We start from the raw sequence: 20,793 nt of genomic DNA on the forward strand, positions 1-20,793 counted from the left end.
GATGAAGGCAAGGTTCTTGGCAGTCTGACGAAATACACTTCCAAGCAAGGGCTTTGGGATGGAAATGCAACATGGCAGTCGTGGCAACATATCCTATCAACCTGTGGTAAATTAAATTGATTGGACATGATTTGGAAAGGCACATGCCTGACTATATAAGGTCCCACGGTTGACAGTGCATGTCAGAGCAAAAACCAAGAAATGAGGTCGAAGGAATTGTCCGTAGAGCTCCGAGACAGGATTGTGTCGAGGCACAGATCTGGGGAAGGGTTACCAACACCACCTTTCTGCAGCATTGAAGGTCCCCATGAACACAGTGGCATCCATCATTCTTAAATGGAAGAAGTTTGGAACCACATAGACTCTTCCTAGAACTGTCCGTCCAACCAAACTGAGCAAATGGGGGGGGAGAAGGGCCTTGGTCAGGGAGGTGACCAAGAACCAATGGTCACTCTGACAGAGCTCCAGAGTTCTTCTGTGGAGATGGGACAACCTTCCAAAATGGCACCCATCTCTGCAGCACCCCACCAATCAGGCCTTGATGGTACAGTGGCCAGACGGAAGCCAATCCTCAGTAAAAGGCAAATGACAGCCCACTTTGAATTTGCTAAAAGGCACCTAAAGGACTCTGACCATGAGAAACAAGATTCTCTTGTATGATGACCTGAATGCCAAGCATCACACCTGGAGGAAACCTGGCATCCTCCCGACAATGAAGTATGGTGGTGGCAGCATCATGCTGTGGGGATGTTTTTCAGTGGCAGGGAGACTAGTCCGGAGCAAAGTACAGAGAGAGATCCTTGATGAAAATCTGCTCCAGAGCACTCCTTCCCAGTCTGAGGTCCTAAGGTTCACCTTCCAACAGGACAATGACCTTAAGCACACAGCCAAGACACCACAAGAGTGGCTTTGGAACAAGTCTCTGAATGTCCTTGTGTCCCAGCCAGAACCCGAACTTGAACCCCATCAAACATCTCTGGAGAGACCTGAAAATAGCTGTGCAGCAACTCTCCCCATCCAACCTGACAGAGCTTGAGAGGATCTGCAGAGAAGAATGGGAGAAACTCCCCAAATACAGGTGTGCCAAGCTTGTAGCGTCATACCCAAGAAGACTCAAGGCTGTAATCACTGCACAAGGTGCTTCAACAAAGTACTGAGTAAAGGGTCTGAATACTTATGTAAATGTGATTTCCTTTTTTTAAATACATTTGCAAACATTTCTAAACCTGTTTTTGCTTTGTCATATTGGGGTATTGTGTGTAGATTGAGGATTTATTTATTTTGAATCAATTTTAGAATAAGGCTGTAACGGAACAAAATTTGGAAAAATCAAGGGGTCTGAATACTTTCCAAATACACTATTTTAATTGTTTTGTGATGTAATTCCCTTAATCTTGCCTTAGCAGCAGCTAATGGGGATCCCTCATAAATAAAAATATATACACACACACTTGACCTAAGGATGGTTGCTGACTCTTATAGTCTGGATAATTAGATGGGGTAAAGGTTAATGGTCAGTTCATACCCGTATGAAAATCAGAGCGCTGGAGTCTCCCACTTTGTACTTCCCCTCAGACACCTTGGTCATTGGGAACTGGGCGGGGCAGGAGCAACGGCCCAGGATCTCCCGCACCTGGAGAAGAGACAACACAGGCCTGTTTAGCACCCACAACCAATGAAACATGACACTCCATATTCACACAGCTACAGAAAGGAACAACAAGAAGCACAAACTGTTCAGTCTCTGTTCAACCTTCCTTATTCTTCATTTCAACTCTTCCTATGAGATCATGCTTACTCATATCCATGATCATGACCAAATCCCCTCTGTTCCTGAGTTGTGTGTGTGTGTGTGTGTGTGTGTGTCAACAGCACAGGGACATTATTACATTAGGGTGAGACATGGCTAGCCCTGTTTGTCTATGTGTGTCTCAGCTTTCAGTAGAGCAGAGGTCCCTCAGTACCTGAGTAATGGAGGGCCCCTCCCCTCCCTCGCCAATTATTGCATAAGCTGCCTGGAACACTTAGTCCAGCTCGTTGCTGCAGTATAAAATGTCATCAAGGAATACACATAAAGCTAAATAAAAATGAAAAGAGTTCACATTACAACACACACACACACTGCTGTAGGGACCTCCTGACCGCAGAGTAGTACTTTGATGGGCAATAAGGTGAGGCTCTAACTAAAGTCAAAGGGATGACGTAAATGAGCCTGTGGTTCCAGTGGTGTTTTGGGATGAGAGAGAGAGACGGCTCTGGTGCTGTATGTGGTTGGGGTGCTTATTAAACACAGAGGAGTCAGACAGAACTCTAGGGTGGGGGCGAGAGAGGCCTGCATTGCAAGGGCTCTCTCGACCGGGATTGGCCAACTTTGATGTTATTCTTGGCAGCTCTCTCAAACAAAGGCGTGTGCACACTTGTGGACCGAGAGACGGTGAGGAGAGAGACCGACAACATCACAGAGGACAAAGGGAGGCGAGCTGAGCAAAGACAAGCAAACAGGATCTGCTGTACTCCATATGTACTGCATAGACAGGAGCACATGTCCAGTCTAAACACATTAGAGAAACAAGGGAAAGGTCGCTCAAGGAATTAATCACACTAAGAAAATAAATAAGATGAAGATAATTTAATTAGATCAACATAGATGAAATGATACCTAGCCAGGCATCCATTGAAGAAGACAGTATACCATCCATATATAGTATATTAGCTAGATGCAGCATCAGTGTTGCAGGTTATGACTGGCTCATTTTCCAGATTATGGCTTATTCAAGAGATTAGGGAGGGACCTTGTTATTTTCCTAAAATTGCTGTCTTTATTCCCCCTACTAATTAAAGTGAGGGTGGAATCAGTGAAGAACTCTACGTCTCACCTGTCTCCCCAGGACTACATACTAAATCATTAGCCTCCCACTGCCTTCTCTCTCTCTCTACTGAATTCTGTTTCCTGTTTTCTTTCTCCCACTCTCTCCTTCTTCATCTACTAGTCTATCAGTGCCTCTTCATCTCTTTCGATCGTCACTCCTGTCTCTCACAGAGTCTTTCTCGGTCTGTCATTTATTTATTTCACTGCCCTTTTCTGCTCTGCTTGCTCTCCAAGTCTCCTTTTAGTCTCTCAGTCGTTCTTTCACTATGTGGACAAACCCTGTTTGGAAAAACCCCAGCCAGTGAGTTAATGGAAATATCCCCCTGGTTACAGACACACACAGCCTTATCCTTCCTTTTTTTAACAGACCGTTTGTTTTCTTTATCCTTTCTTTAGTACAGCCTTTCAGCGGTCTCTCCTTCCAGCCCCAGAAGACACCTCCCACAACCCCTTTGGAATGAGGTCATAAGTTTTCCTCCAGAGGCGGTCATAGAGTTGAGGGTTGTAAAATATACAGTGAAAATATCAACCCGGTTACAAAAAGATCCCTCAACGACACATGGTCTGAGACATTCCAATCAATGACACCATTGAGCTTTGTTTGTTTAAATATCTGCTAACTATTTCAAATCATCGTTGTGGAATCTAATTGCATCATCCGAAATCACATTTTGGTGACTGCTGTGTCTTAGACAAAAAGCGAACCTTGTACAACACAACAAGCTCGGAGAATCACTCAAACAGACACAAGAGCGTGAGACTAAAACACTGATGTGGAACAGTGCTAGGGGAGGGAAAACGCGAGGTCACGCAGGAAGCATGTGGAACTGGAGCACTGTGAGAGAGAGCTAGGGGATGAATTATGGATGGGTGTCGGTCACATGGGGAACGTGCCGAAGAGCTGTGACGTGTGTGTGTGTGTGTGTGTGTGTGTGTGTGAGAGGGAGAGAGACAGAGAAAGAACCAAGGCCCTACATCTGCAGTTAGATTCAGACAGTCTCACAGTACACCCTTAACTAAACTAGGAAGGAATTTACTGTAAACATCTCAACATCAGCTGGAGAATGTTCACATGTATCTGTAGGGATGGTATGAAAACACAACACTGCTGTGATCAATGAACAACGAGAGACAGAGTTGTGAAACTTAGATTAATTAGTGTTCCTGTGTTTGCCTTGAAGCAGGGTGTAATTGCAGGATATGTTTTTTGTTTTTCCTTTGATAATTGAGTCCACACACCATATTCGTGGTCTCTGATTCTCTGCCTCCAACAGAGATTGAGGTAATCAACTCTTTATTACCTTCCTTCCTGTCCTACATAGGGACGGAGGAGAGCGGAGGGTAGGCCATGGAGGACATAAGGTGAGGGGTGAGGCTTTTCCAACCCCCAGGAACAAACCACTGTACCTCATTGGGACACAGAGGAAATGGGATTGGTGGTGAGTGAGTGATTTGTTTATGTCAACAATCCCTCTTCATGTAATATTTTTGGAATGTAGCAGTTATTGTTATGACGGTTGTGAAATGCCAGTAAATGACGGTCTAGCGGAGTTTTGAATCTGTTTCGTTGTGTTCCCTTAGCCACAATGTGCTAAGCTGCTTTTGCAATAAAGGGATGACTGTGTCCCAGCCTCTGCTTCATGGTGGGGATCTCTAGAAATGACTGGACACGTCCCAACACAAACCATACAATCAGATGAGCGATGGAAGCTTCTTGAAATTGAATCTAGGCCACAGGGAGTGGATTGGAATGGAGGAGCATATCTGGAACTTCAGGGGGGATTACTGCTTTAGCCTCTCATTTAGGCTACATCCTAAAAACACTGGATGCAGAAACCACTAAATCTTATTCAATCACCTTGTCTCAAAAGACAAATGGTCGTGGGTCAAAACAAAGAAAATGTGATTGGCCTACTCAGCCAGCATTTTTTCTCCTAGGCCCGAAATTGGCGGGACTCAGGACAGGTTTACGGTGATGAAAGGGTGCCGTTGAACCAACACCTGGGGGGGAGCAGCATTGTTGGATGGATCATGCGGGTGCTTGTAAGAACACTCCCTACTGCATCCGACACCAACAGGCTAGACCAGCTGAGGATGGTGAGAACAGGGACCAACCCTCCGGGTTATCCAGATAAATGAGAATGTCAACTACTACCAAGAACATTGACTTTGGGACTATGGATAGAATGGCAACACTGTTACTTAGAGATGAAAAGTACAGTTATAATTACATTTATTTAGCTTCTTTGTTGATGCTGCAGCCTTCGCAAAAGTGAGCTATCTTTTCGAAACAATAAACCACTCTGTATTTTAGTAAGGCGAATCATATAAGTAACCTTGCTCAAGGGGAAAAATGTGGGACATCACCTATAATTTAAACGAAGTGTTGTATTCTGGAAACCTATTTTTTGACCACATGACCACTCTTCTGCTTAGTGCTGTGTGACTAAATTAAAAACACGTGTCTACTCAGAGATTTGACAAGGGTTGGGGAAGAGGGGGAGGAGGTAGACCATCCGTGATAACATTGGACTGCCTCCATTTTAACACATCACATTGCCATGCAGAGGACATATCTGACTTTAGGAGAAACTGATGATTTCAGAAACAGGGTTCGGGTCATTTCCAGTTCAAAATGAAATGAAAGGAAGGATTTTTGAGCTGGTGAGCTGTTCGGATCACCATGACGAGACACCAGACAATCCTCATCTCCATCCATATCACATGATGGAAGAGTGCTTTATTGTCCCCCACGATGAAATCGAGGCGGGAACTGTGGATCGGTCTCTGTCCGTCCGTCCTTTCGTTAGTCACGCATGATATCTCAGACAGCACTGGACGAAACCTGGGTGAATGATGTGTCTCGCCATAGAGATCCGGCTTTTACAAAATTACACTGATTGGCCCAAGGTGGAAGATATAGTAAAGAACTGAAATGTGTGTGTATCATTAGTGGGGGACGACATGTTTACTGTTGCCTTGTTGTTTTGTTGTCATCAGTCTGTAGTCTAATTGTGGTCTGCCAATGTTATATGAGTGACTGGCTATAGACAGTGATTCCTAATTCCGCCAATCTACACCTGAGACTCCAGGCAGGGCTCAGCTGGGGGGGGGGGGGGGGGGCACAAAACAAGACTACTCAACCAAACAAAAACACACATGACATTAAGCATGTGCACAAGCAGTTTCCACTGTAAACCTAGCTAGACATTGCAATAATGAAATAGAACTGACAACGATCTGTGAAGTCAGCCCATTGGTCTGTTTCCTGCCACATGATGGAGAGCTGAGGCGAGAGAGAGAGAGGTCTGTTCTGTATTAGTCAGCTGGACTAATAAATAATCATAAAATGCTAAAACATTTAGGGCCCAGTTAGTCCGTGCACTGACCTCATGTAGAAAACTCTCCCAATAAGTGTGTGTGTGATGCTGCAAACAGAAACACTGAGATATGCTCCCCTAGCAAAGCCCATGAGCCTGACACTGCCAGCCATGATGACCTACTTTTCCTCACTCTCTCTCTCTCTCACACACACACACACACACACACACACACACACACACACACACACACACACCATCTATCCCTGTGTGTAAAATCTATCACAGTCGGCTGTAGCAGAGTGTACAGTAAAGACACTCCAGGCATTCTATCTGTTATTGTGTTTCTCTCTGTTTTCTGAATACATGAATTGGACCATAAGGTTAATGGGGCACAGTGTTCACAGAAGACATATAGCCCACGTCACCCCGCCTCCCACTCACCCTCCTGGTGTCTGCTCCTCTTCCTGTGTCGACACCCACACCATCAGGGCCAATCATTCCATCTCACTGTGAGATGACAGCCATAGTTTACAGTGTTGGCAACACTGGCAATCTCTTCCTTCTCATCTCCTCTGCCACCAATAAAGCATTGCCTTATCATCCCCAAGGGAAGTATTTGGGGGAAGGAATGGGGGCTGTGGGGGTTGTTGAGCATTTATTAAATGAATGACTGAGTCTTGGAGTCTGAGGGTGAAGACACATGAAACATTTTGTCTGAAAGAATGAGATAGATGGAGGGAGAGAGAGAGCAGCATACAAAGCATCCTTTTAGACCTGAGGCAGAGCTCCTAGGGTCTGCTGTTATTGTCTTTGAGGCTGCATGCTGGCTGGTAAATATGTGTGTCCCTATATGTGAAGCCTGCCTGTAGTATGTGAATATGTGTAGTATGTGAATGTGCATACGCATTAAAAGCTGTGCATGTGCATTCGTGGCCGAGTATGTTTTATGTATTCGTTGTTGTTCATGAGCCTGTATCATTGTTGTACGTAGGCCACTAACCTCAAGGCCTGAATGCTCTCCAAACCCACAGCTGAGACAACAACATACTGCAGGGCCAAGAAAACACACAGAAAAGGGTGTTTGTGTAGCTAGTTTGGCATGTCTTATACTTATCATTATCATAATCTCTGGAGGAGGTAGGCAAATATGGGATGGTTCATACTTGAGATAATCTTCTAATGTCAAATGATAAAAGTTGTTTAGACTGTATGCACAAGCCAGCAGCTGCCTGTCTCATTGTATCAAGGCACACCTGCAGGAATAGGGTCAAATGGAACATTCAGGGAGTTGAGATTATAAATGGCTGTAGGCCCCACTAGAGGTAGGAACTGAGGATTGGTGGGTGGGGGAATTTTCAGGATAGCATGACACTGGTTCCTCAAACTTCAATGGGAAGTCGTGTGTGTGTGTGTGTGTGTGTGTGTGTGTGTGTGTGTGTGTGTGTGTGTGTGTGTGTGTGTGTGTGTGTGTGTGTGTGTGTGTGTGTGTGTGTGTGTGTGTGTGTGTGTGTGTGTGTGATGAGTAAGAGCTGAGTGACAGGGCAGTGGGAATCAACCTGGGGTATTTATATCAGGGCTTTGTGGTAACCAGGAAAACAAACAGAGGAACTGAGTCGCCCTCTGACAACAGATACACTTCAGCTTTTCCCTGCGATATGACACCTATCTGGGGTTTCATCACACATCCTGGAGACGCTAGCCGACCTGCAGTCAGGGCAGAGGTTGACTGCTCACTGTCTAAAAACTACATTGGCCTATTTTAAAATGGGACCCTGAATCATATTTCTCACCTATACATAAGCCCATACCTAATGACTAAGTGTAGTATAGCGTAATAACACAAGGGATAAAAATAACAAATAAGTAAAGAGCAGCAGTAAATAACAATAGCAGGGCTATATACAGGGGGTACCGGTACAGAGTCAATGTGCGGAGGCACCAGTTGGCGAGGTAATATGTACATGTAGGTAGAGTTATTTAAGTGACTATGCATAGATAATAACAGAGAGTAGCAGCAGCATAGAAGGGGGGGGGGGCAATGCAAATAGTCTGGGTAGCCATTTTATTAGATGTTTAAGAGTCTTATGGCTTGGGGTAGAAGCTGTCTCTTCGACCTAGACTTGGCACTCCGGTACCGCTTGCAGTACGGTAGCCGAGAGAACAGTCTATGACTAGGATGGCTGGAGTCTTTGACATTTTTTCCCTCTGACACCACCTGGTATAGAGGTCCTTGATGGCAGGAAGCTTGGCCTCGGTGATGTACTGGGCCGTACGCACTACCCTCTGCAGTGCCTTGCAGTCGGAGGCCGAGCAGTTACCATACCAGGCAGTGATGCAACCACTCAGGATGCTCTCGATGGTACAGCTGTAGAACCTTTTGAGGATCTGAGGACGCATGCCAAATCTTTTCAGTCTAGGTTTTGTCGTGCCCTCTTCACGACTGTCTTGGTGTGCTTGGACCATGTTAGTTTGTTGGTGATGTGGACACCAAGGAACTTGAAACTCTCAACCTGCTCCACTACAGCCCCAGCGATGAGAATGGGGGCGTGCTCAGCCCTCCTTTTCCTGTAGTCCACAATCATTTTCTTTGTCTTGATCACGTTGAGGGAGAGGTTGTTGTCCTTGCACCACACGGTCAGGTCTCTGACCTCCTCCCTGTAGGCTGTCTCATCGTTGTCGGCGATCAGGCCTACCACTGTTGTGTCATGGGCAAACAATTTTTTATTTTTTATTTTACCTTTATTTAACCAGGCAAGTCAGTTAAGAACAAATTCTTATTTTCAATGACGGCCTAGGAACAGTGGGTTAACTGCCTGTTCAGGGGCAGAACGACAGATTTGTACCTTGTCAGCTCGGGGGTTTGAACTTGCAACTTACTGGTTACTAGTCCAACGCTCGAACCACTAGGCTACACTGCCACCCCAAGTGATGGTGTTGGAGTCGTGCCTGGCCGTGCAGTCATGAGTAGAGGTCGACCGATTAATCGGAATGGCCGATTAATTAGGGCCGATTTCAAGTTTTCATATCAATCGGAAATCGGTATTTTTGGACACCGATTTGGACTATTTTTTTTTTTTTTTTTTTTTTTTTTACACCTTTATTAAATCTTTATTTAACTAGGCAAGTCAGTTAAGAACACATTCTTACTTTCAATGACGGCCTAGGAACGGTGGGTTAACTTCCTCGTTCAGGGGCAGAACGACAGATTTTTACCTTGTCAGCTTGAGGGTTTCAATCTTGCAACCTTACAGTTAACTAGTCCAACGCTCTAACCACGTGATTACATTGCACTCCATGAGGACACTGCCTGTTACGCGAATGCAGTAAGCCAAGGTAAGTTGCTAGCTAGCGTTAAACTTATCTTATAAAAAACAATCAATCAATCATAATCACTAGTTAACTACACATGGTTGATGATATTACTAGTTTATCTAGCGTGTCCTGCGATGCATATAATCGATGTGGTGCGTATCGTTGTTCCAATACCTAACCATAAACATCAATGCCTTTCTTAAAATCAATACACAGAAGTATATATTTTTAAACCTGCATATTTAGCTAAAAGAAATCCAGGTTAGCAGGCAATATTAACCAGGTGAAATTGTGTCACTTCTCTTGCGTTCATTGCACGCAGAGTCAGGGTATATGCAACAATTTGGGCCGACTAATTTGCCAGAATTTTATGTCATTATGACATAACATTGAAGGTTGTGCAATGTAACAGGAATATTTAGACTTATGGATGCCACCCATTAGATAAAATACGGAACGGTTCCGTATTTCACTGAAAGAATAAACGTTTTGTTTTTGAGATGAGTTTCCGGATTCGGCCATATTAATGATCTAAGGCTCGTATTTCTGTGTGTTATCATGTTATAACTAAGTCTATGATTTGATAGAGCAGTCTGACTGAGCGATGGTAGGCAGCAGCAGGCTCGTATGCATTCATTCAAACAGCACTTTAGAGCGTTTGCCAGCAGCTGTTTATGACTTCAAGCCTATCAACTCCCGAGATTAGGCTGGTGTAACCGATGTAAAATGGCTAGCTAGTTAGCAGGGTGCGCACTAATAGCGTTTCAAACGTCACTCGCTCTGAGACTTGGAGTGGTTGTTCCCCTTGCTCTGCATGGGTAACGCTGCTTCAAGGGTGGCTGTTGATGATGTGTTCCTGGTTCGAGCCCAGGTAGAGGCGAGGAGAGGGACGGAAGCTATACTGTTACACTGGCAATACTAAAGTGCCTATAAGAACATCCAATAGTCAAGGGTTAATGAAATACAAATGGTATAGAGAGAAATAGTTCTATAATAACTACAACCTAAAAACTTATTACCTGGAAATATTGAAGACTCCTGTTAAAAGGAACCACAAGCTTTCATATGTTCTCATGTTCAGAGCAAGGAACTTAAACGTTAGCTTTCTTACATGGCACATATTGCACTTTTACTTTCTTCTCCAACCCTTTGCTTTTGCATTATTTAAACCAAATTGAACACGTTTCATTATTTATTTGAAGCTAAATTGATTTTATTGATGTATTATATTAAGTTAAAATAAGTGTTCATTCAGTATTGTTGTAATTGTCATTATTACAAATACATTATTATTTTTGTATTTTTTTTATTGACCGATTAATCGGTATCGGCTTTTTTTTGGTCCTCCAATAATCGGTATCGGCGTTGAAAAATCATAATCGGTCGACCTCTAGTCATGTGTGATCCATTACAATAAATGACATTACATGCTGTCATGTAACCGAATGGCATCCTAAGAGTGATCAGGAAACTATCCCTGAGCCAGACTCCTGTCGGTACTTAAATTGTTTATGTCAGTTAACCCACAGACCAAAGCTGATCACCAGGGTTAAAGAACTTCTGTCCTCAGCTGTCTTCCTAAACACCTCCTCTAAACAGCCTTCAATATTTAATGTGCTGGGTGCCAGGACTCTGGTCATTAATTAATAGAAGTGGAGTGTCAGTGATTGATAATTGCACCTATGATAACCCTTTGAACCACTGTCGTCAAGACAAACACAAACAATTTGTCAATGAAATTAGAGTGTAAAGGAGGGTTCAAGGAGAGTTTTGATGGATTTGCCGAGAGAGAGAGAGAGAGAGAGAGAGAGAGAGAGAGAGAGAGAGAGAGAGAGAGAGAGAGAGAGAGAGAGAGAGAGAGAGAGAGAGAGAGAGAGAGAGAGAGAGAGAGAGAGAGAGAGAGAGAGAGAGAGAGAGAGAGAGAGAGAGAGAGAGAGAGAGAGAGAGAGAGAGAGAAAAAGAGAGAGAGAGAGAAAAAGAGAGAGAGAGAGAGAGAGAGAGAGAGAAGGGAAAAAGAGGGCGAGAAAAACCCCTGACACGCCACAAGGCAAGCATGACTGCTCTGTACACTGCTGGTGTCACAGCTGTGGACCAATGAAAATATCACTAAGCCCTTCAACTTTATTTCTCTCCCTCTATCTCTCATCACTAGAGACAATGAGGTTTCCAGTAATTCCACAGAGACTAATCCCCTGGGAAGCTACTATATCGAGAGAAAAAAAGAGGGGAATGCCAGGGCGAGTGCAATGCAGAGAATACTTGCGACTACGGTTATGGATGACCCATGATGCTTTGCGGCATAGTGGTGATTCAGTGGCTGGCTTTGTTGATCGTTATTGAATCTAAAGCCCTCCAGTCATACGAAAGTTGGATTTCTGTTAATTTCCTGGCCTATATAGTCTGGATATGGGACGACATTGACTGGCCTGCCTCAGTATCGTTATGATCCAAAAGAGATATTAAATACTGTATGAGGAGATCTATCGACCAAAATGTATTTCAACGAGCTGCATTAATTTGAACAGTATGCCGTAGCACATTTACAGGAACACAGTGCAGTAGTGTAATGCTATACTCTTTAATACCATGCAGGACTGTGGCTAATAATGCTGCTGTGCTGTGTTCCTCCCCCTTTCTGTGCCCTCCTGATTTCTTATTGAGAGAACTGCCTCATGTTGCTGATGCAGGCAGTTTTCCTCCAGCACCCAGGCACTTTATTCAGATAGACAGAGAGAGGCTTTCGGCGTAGCAGAAATGTATGTAGTTCACTCAGCGTGCACGGTGAGTCATACTGCCCCTTAGAAAATGGGACACAGCAAGTGCATGTCCCTGACTAGCTCTTAGTGGTGTGGGCGGATGGGTGTGTACACTGTACACCATAATGATAAGGTAAGACACCAGGTCTCACCCCCCTTGCCCTCGCACATTCTCATAGGAACATCAGCAGTTAGCCTTGTTTAAAGAGGTCTGAAATAGTAATAATAGCGTATAAAACCGGTTATGGCAGTAAGTGTATGTGGGTACTGGTACTAGGTCAGAGGTTGGGTACATAGTACCTCTGTATGCCCTCAGAAGCCAGTGTTCATGGTTGTGATCCAGCAATTAGTGCTCGGCCATCTGAGTACTATAGAGGGCCAAGTGGGCATGAGTATGTCTGCTGACTGTCTCTCCCCTGCTCTCTCTCTCATCTGTGGTGTGAAAGGATGCCATTGTCCTCACTCGGCTCATCCGCACCAAAATATTAACTCCTCTCCCCCTCATAACCCAAGCACATGTTCCACCAGCTAACCCCTGTCTGCCTGTTAGTCTCTCTGTCTCTAACGATGTCTCTCTCGTGCTCACACACACACACACACACGTCTGTCTGGCAGCCAGGCCGCAATGTGGACCAGCCAGTGGGACTGGACGTTGAGAGGTAGAACACTGCTTTGCAGCCCAGGGGAAAACACTACACCCCACCTGAATGCAAATGGAAGCATCAAGTTATAAATGGATAATAGATTGTGTATAAAAGTGTAACGTCAGCATGTATCCATCTATGATAATACTTATCAAACAGCTGCACTGTTCCACATGAACAAATAACAAGGAGCAGTAGCTCCCCTGGCTGCCAACCACTTTGTAGAGGCAGGGGCTGAACTGACATTTCATCCTGGAGGAGTCCTTGAGAAATGTCACGAGATACCCATCTAACATTTTAGAGCCTGTGAGTGAGATAATTTGTGGAATTGGGAGGCAAACACGCCGACACAGATCAGTAAGGCAGCGTCCACCTTGAACACACACAGGAGAACAGGGTGTAGTGACATCAACATGTCAGGGAGATGTGTTTTTCAAAGAGGGCCCTTCACTTCTGGCACAGTAATGTTTTTAGTAATGTTTTTAACTCTGGGCGAGCATTACTTTCAACTGCTCCATGGGTTGCTTTGGCACCATGGAACACAACATAAATTGTTTATCTTGCACAAGGGCAGGGGAGGTCTTGTTTTAGGACATTTGATTTCTCTCATAACTTGTTTTTGGTCAATATGGGTGAATGTATTGAAGATGAAAACTTGCTGCATCCTAGGCCTACTGCACACTTATGGAAATGTAATGTTATGAGGGGATTGTGTGCAGTCCTTTCCCAAATGACATTTTAGGTATATCAGAAAATCAATACACCTGTGATGTTACTACTTACCAACTCATCTAAGTTTCTCATGTCACACAGCACCCTCTGTTTCTGTTGCCAATGTGCATAAGAGGCAGGCTCGGGTTCATCAACCACACTCTCCTTGCAAACGAAAGCCCTGCTTATTGGAAGTAGGCTTGGACTGGGCTCCCCCTGCTTCTCCTGGTCCCGGATCTCCTCCTCGATCTCCTCCTCCAGCTGGATCAGCATTGGGGCCAGCATGCCGAACTTGGCCCCGCGCCGCGCCACCTCCAGCAGGCACAGCACAAAGTTCTTCTCGTTGCATTTCTCCACTATGTCGTTGGTTTCGAACATCAGAACATCCTTGATCCAGAGCTCCTGACGACACCAGCCGATGAAATTGGACACGTTATCCCGAGCCAAAAACGACCCAGGGACCACGTTGCGCGACTGAAAAACCACATCCTTGGTTGGCATCCTCAATGACTGTGCAACCTCCGGGTACTCCATCTGGAAGTCCAGCGCTGCTCGATTCACATTGTTGGCATGCCGACAGAGGGCACAGCCAGTCTCCAGCCCTTCCATAAAGGTGTCTGCAGTTATATCCAGGTCATACAGCGTGTTAAACCACTCGGCCAAGTCCTCCTTCATGGCATACAGGTATTCCTCGCTGGACTTGAACGGCCGGATGCTTTTGGAAGCAGCAGACTGGATGTTACTCTGATCAGCCATATTGTCGTGATATGTATCAATGCAGGCTAGTCCTACTTAATAATTCCCGGTTGTCTCATTGCATACGCCTCCAAAACCATATGGAGCAGAGCAAAATAACCGCGTAGACGCACCCATGACAAGCGGGCATATGCGGTATCTCAATCGAGGTCCTTGAAGGAATACTTTGTATTGTTAAAACATATTGACATCATGCGAGGGAGCCGTGGCGCTTGGATGCGTTTTCCGGATGTCTGTGTGGTTCCCATTTCCTTTAATGAGCGCATCTCTATTTCTCACGGAGTTCCAACTGCGGGCGAGGAAGAAAAAGGTATGGTTAGCGGCAGATGGATACACACCCAACGCATAAATCCTCCAGGTATCCTTGACCTCATATGTCTGTGAATAGACAATGCGTCGCGATAATCATGTTGCTGGTTTGCATGGATGGTCCAAATCACGTCTTTGCAGTATCCCTCAATAGAATGACCCTCAGCACTGACCAGTGGCAGGCTTCACAGTTCACTTGCCGTGTAACAGTTTCCCTCGCTCCCATTTTGCACCGCCTCCTGTTCTGAACATGCTGAACTGCTCTAGTTTAGACAGGTTGAGCGATTCAGTGGCATATCCCATTATGAGGGATAAACGCCTGTACATGGGAGAAAAAAAGCGTAACACGGTATTACCGCCTGATAATTTAATATAGGGTTTATACTAGAGTGAAAAACTGTTATCTATTCGTAATTAAACACGTATAGCAATTGCTAGAGAACAAACAGTTGACCCGCGAACCACTAGTTCACGTGCCGATAAAAAAACATGACAGCGCTAGAATAAATTAAAATGTGATAAACAGGTGGCTGGATTAGCCAAGCAGCCAGGGTTTTAAAATGCACATCTTACACCTCCAAGAAAATACCATCATTCATCGATAGGATTTCAAATCGTGGTAATGACCGCACCGGGTGTGAATATGACCGATATTTTCGATAGGATTTCAAATCGTGGTAATGACCGCACCGGGTGTGAATATGACCGATATTTTCTATATAACTAACAACTTTTCACAAAGCAATAATTAGCACATTTCATTCTTACCTACCTTTGAAAATTGAATGTTTTGTCAAGAACGGACCGTTTTTCGATCAGACTCATTCAGTAAAACAAATCGAAACCAGCCCCACGAACAAAAGCTGTAATAGACTACAATTTGAATGAGTTCAAAAGTGTAAGACACAAGTCATTTTAAATCAACCCTCGCTTGTAGGCTATTTTTTCATTGTCGTCTTCAACGCCAAGTTACTTTCCTCCCAGGACACTGGGCAATAAAAAATGGGAGGCGAGTCCATTTCCTCGGGATTGAAAAAGCAGACAAAAACGTCAGGGAAACGTTATTAGCATGTCAACAGGCAGCCCACATGTTCGAAGTGCGTCAAATTCAAGCATAACCATTTAACATAGGAAAAATATGTCCAATTACTAATAGTTTATTGAAATCATTCCAAAGGAATCAAATGAATATTACAATGTAACGATGCAGCATTGAGAGATAGCAACAGTTACACTACTTCAATTTGCAACAATGTAGGCTACGAATGTTGCACGTTGGTCTGTCATATATATGGATTGCGGGAGCCGTCAGGCGAAAACAATTATATGTATGATTTTTTTTCCTGTGTGTACTGTGTATAATTGAAAACCGAATGTAAAACCGGGTGAGGAGAACGAAGTGTTGGGGAACCAGAGAGGAAGAGGCTAAGCGAGGATAACTGGGCACAAAATCTGTCTTCTCCAGGAGGTGGCGTTTTTTTGGTCACCGAACGAGGAGTTTTTTTATGGAGGTCAATGAGTGTCGAATTTGGTTCACAAAACAGATTGCTTATTTGATCGAATAGATGTTTCTGATTGATTAGGTTGTTACGAGTTTACTGACTTAAGTAGGGCACGTGACATCCCGGCAACTTTGAAAAAAACACTTTAGGCCTATATCGGTTGTGCCAGTAGTCACTAGTTACCACAGCCACAAAGTCATAAAGCAAGAAAGCAAATGTTTGTTTTCATGCATGTTTACGATATAGCCAATTTTGACTTTGTGGCTGCGGTGACTCGTGGAAACAGTTGAGCCACACTCTCATTGCCTACAATGGTCCCGACCTGATCTTGCCTCCGACCGACCTGCTTTCCATTTTTGAAGAAATGTATTTTAATTGTTCGAGTGGCCACCAGGGTAGGCCCGGTTTCCCAAAGGCATTTTAAGGTTACGTTCGTCGTTAGAACCTTCATAGGAGCGTCGTTAAATATCCGAGCTATTTCCCAAAACCATCGTTACTAAACTTGCTATTCAAAACGGTCGTTATTTAACGACTGGACCAGACCACTCGTAGAACAGCTAAGTAGCCTACGTCGTTAATGATTCTTCGCCCTTCCGCGTCACTTTATACACATAATAACTCCACTAAACACAAAATTAAGGTGTGTCTTTCTGTGACAATTTCTTTGCTGACAAGCGAACGATAGTTTTTTAATTAACCTAACAAACGAAGTATATATTTTTATTTAACTAGGCAAGTCAGTTAAGAACAAATTCTTATTTACAATGACGGCCTACCAGATGTCCAAATGCCTCATTTGGGGGCTGGGATTAAAAAATAAAATATAGGACTAAACACACATCACGACAAGAGAGACACCACTACATAAAGAGAGACCTAAAACAACAACACAGCATTGCAGCAACACAACATGGAAGCAGCACAAAACCTGGTACAAACATTATTGGGCACAGACAACAGCACAAAACGCAAGAAGGAAGAGACAACAATAAATCACGCGAAGCAGCTACAACTGTCTGTAAGTGTCCATAATGAAGAGATGGAGATAAAACGGTCCAGTTTGAGTATTTTTTTGCCGCTCGTTCCAGTCACTAATATAATAGACCAAATAATAAGATGAATACAGTATAGGCTACATAAATATTTGAACGATATTGAACTCAATTTAATGGTAATAAAATTGATTTATTTCGCTATTTGTCTCCTGTAGTCAGAAATGTTTGCCTCGATATAGCATATTTTATTATATTTAACATGTGCGCAATGATGTGCCTATTCTTGATTTAGTGCATTATTATTGGCTAAGCATTAGCCGCCTCAATATTTGTAGCCATAGGTGAAACAATACATGATTTAAAGTGCATCTCATTCCAAACTCCTGGGCATTAATTTGCTGCTATAACACAGTCTCCACTCTTCTGTGAAGGATTTCCATTAGATGTTGGAATACTGCTGACGGGACTTACTTCCATTCAGCCACAAAGGCATTAGTGAGGTTGGGAACGGATGTTGGGCAATTAAGCCGGGCCATAGTCGGCATTCCAATTCATCCCGGGTTGAGATCAGGGCTCTGTGCAGGCCAGTCAAGTTCTTCCACACCGATCTCAACAAACCATTTCTGTATGAACTTCGGTTTGCGCACAGGGGCATTGCATGCTGAAACAAGAAAGGGCCTTCCCCAAACTGTTGCCACAAAGTTGCAAGCACAGAGTAATCTATTATGTCATTGTATGCTGTAGCGTTAAGATGTCCCTTCTCTGGAACTAAGGGGCCTAGCCCGAACCATGAAAAACAGCCCCGGACCATTATTCCTCCTCCACCACCAAACTTTACAGTTGGCACTATGCATTGGGGCAGGTAGCGTTCTCCTGGCATCCGCCAAAGCCAGATTAGTCCGTCAGACTGCCAGATATGGTGATGTGTGATTCATCACTCCAGAGAACGCGTTTCCACTGCTCCAGAGTCCAATGGCGGTGAGCTTTACATTACTCCAGCCGATGCTTGGCATTGTGCATGGTGATCTTAGGCTTGTCTACGGCTGCTCGGCCAATGAAACCCATTTCACGAAGCTCCCGATGAACAGTTAATGTTGCTTCCAGAGGCTGTTTGGAACTCGGTAGTGAGTGTTGCAACCGAGGACAGACGATTTTTACACGCTACGTGCTTTAGCACTCAGCGGTCCCGTTCTGCGAGTTTGTGTGGCCTACCACTTCGTGGCTGAGCTGTTGTTGCTCCTAGACGTTTCCACTTCCCAATAACAACACTTACAATTGACTGTGGCAACTCTAGCAGGGCAGAAATTTGACTAACTGACTTGTTGGAAAGGTGGCATCCAATGACTGTGCCAAATTGAAAGTCACTGAGCACTTCAGTATGGCCATTCTATTGCCAATGTTTTTCTATGGAGATCTCATGGCTGTGTGCTCGATTTTATACACTTGTCAACAACGGGTGTGGCTGATATAGCCGAATCCACTAATTTGAAGGGGTGTCCACATACTTTTGTATATGTAGTGTAACTCTAGGAGCTGATCTTCTAATGTTATTATCATTTTTTGAAAGGCACAATTGGAAAGAGAGAAGGCTGATCCGAGAGCAGTGCTGCTTCTTTCGATCATATCAGTATTGACACTTCTCAACGACTCACTGAGCGAACCTCACTGCGTAGTGTTTTGGGATACGCGTGTTAACATCTTCGGCCGTTGTTAAGAAAGTTGCATCGTTAAAACATCGTATGCCTAAATTCCATCCCTAAAGGAAAACCGGGCACGGGTCAATATAATGGATCATCTGTGGGGGAACTCTACCAGCAAGGTTGGGGAGTAACGGATTACTAGTAAAGGATTACTTTTAAATTCAGATGTTAGCGGAAAAAAATCTTTGACACTTCTGTTTTCTCAATTACATTCAAATTTTAAAAAGGCGAAAGTTTAAATTTGTTCCACCTGAGCGAGTCTGACCACAAATCAGAGACCACCACTATGATGACACACCAAATGTGTTTGATGGATCGCGGGAAAAGATCAGGAATAGGCTTTTGTTGGCTACAGTCCAAGTAATGTCTTCCAATGGTGCAACTGCTCTCGGCATCCAAATATTATGCCATTTGATTTAAGGCTTGGAGGTAAGGATGACAGTAGTGGTGTAGTCTACGGCGATACGGATATCACTTATTGATATCTACATAGCGCATTGATGTGAATCACACTGCTGCTCTCTCATTTAGCTATTTGTACTTTACGGATTGTGGTTGTTGTGTGTGGCTGTTCAAAAATTCTAAATGTGTATTTGAACCTAATAATAGTTGAATTCAAGAAGTTCAGGCTGCCGATCAGTCATTGTTTTTGAAACCAGTGGAAAGCTAGTAAAAATGCGCTCTTGCAACAGCTGCGTAGTTCGGATCCAAGCCTATGGAATGAGTGTGGCTTTTATTGCTCAATCTAATTCATGCTGATTATAAAATAATCCATAGACCTAATAGACACATGCTCAAACTTGCACGATTTGATATACTTAAAAGGGCAATCTGTAGTTGCTACATTTTTTTATAAATTATATATACAGTACCAGTCAAAAGTTTGGACACCTACTCATTCAAGGGTTTTTCTTTATTTTTACTATTTTCTAGGTTGTAGAATAATAGTGAAGACATCAAAACTATGAAATAACACATAAGGAATCATGTAGTAACCAAAAACTGTGTTCAACCAAATATGTTTTATATTCTTCAAGGTAACAACCCTTTGCCTTGATGACAGTTTTGCACACTCTTGGCAAAGCATGCCATTCCATGAGCACAGCATTTATTTTTCAACTTGAATCAATGAGCCCAATCAATCCTCCATGACAACAAAATCATAAATAGAGTAGGGCTGGCTAATAAATTCTTTGTTTTGGGGGTCATGCTCAGGTGAAACAATTTGGCTAATCTATACTTCCATATTACCAAATCCTATTCTTGAAGTTCAAGGGATATAACATTTATTGGAATTCTGATAGACTTTGGTTTTTAATGTAAATATATAATTTAATCTTATATGTAGTAGAAAGCCATGGGTTAGAAGGAACCTATATAACCAACCCATAAAGTAACATGGGGTGGCAGGGTAGCCTAGTGGTTAGAGTGTTGGACAGGTAACCCTGGTAAGGTTGCAAGTTCAAATCCCCGAGCTGACAAGGCACAAATCTGTCGTTCTGCCCCTGAACAGGCAGTTAACCCACTGTTCCTAGGCCGTCATTGAAAATAAGAATTTGTTCTTAACTGACTTGCCTAGTAAAATAAAGGTTAAAAATAATAATTACATCCATATATGGCCAGCTATGTCAACTTTAACATTGATTTATCCTGCAACAGATGAAGTTCATTTGGTAACATTCTCTTCTAATGCCCCTCAAGGGGAAAGTAATCTAAAAGTAAATGTAATCAGATCATTACCCTGTCTACTAGTGATGTAATCATTCCCTCAAACGAGCATATGTGCACATCCCGTTAAGAATGCGGGGGAAATTAGTGAGATTATCCTTTTTATGGGTCAGACCCAAGTGTCAGGGCAGGACAAATTTGCTTCCCAACAAGAAGTGACACTTCAAAATAAGATTATAGGTCGCTCT

The 20,793-nt window shown here is 43.6% G+C and overlaps 1 protein-coding gene across 2 annotated transcripts in view; it reads right to left on the bottom strand.

Moving 5' to 3' along the window:
• The window catches only part of LOC135542180 (GAS2-like protein 2B), a 46,609-nt gene extending 30,877 nt beyond the window's left edge, over positions 1 to 15,732 (bottom strand). Inside the window, exons 1-3 of one of the 2 annotated variants that reach the window (XM_064968944.1) lie at positions 15,453 to 15,732; positions 13,688 to 14,660; positions 1,526 to 1,633 (exon numbers count right to left, since the gene is read on the bottom strand). In XM_064968944.1, coding sequence (XP_064825016.1) covers positions 1,526 to 1,633; positions 13,688 to 14,371 — 792 coding nt within the window. In that variant the 5' untranslated portion in view covers positions 14,372 to 14,660; positions 15,453 to 15,732. Of the gene's footprint in view, positions 1 to 1,525; positions 1,634 to 13,687; positions 15,000 to 15,452 lie in introns of both variants that reach the window. The other variant, XM_064968954.1, reaches the window with a different exon arrangement.
• Positions 15,733 to 20,793: the final 5,061 nt, after the last annotated feature.

This window comes from Oncorhynchus masou, chromosome 1, assembly GCF_036934945.1.
Source record: "Oncorhynchus masou masou isolate Uvic2021 chromosome 1, UVic_Omas_1.1, whole genome shotgun sequence".
Taxonomy (NCBI): Eukaryota; Metazoa; Chordata; class Actinopteri; order Salmoniformes; family Salmonidae; genus Oncorhynchus; species Oncorhynchus masou.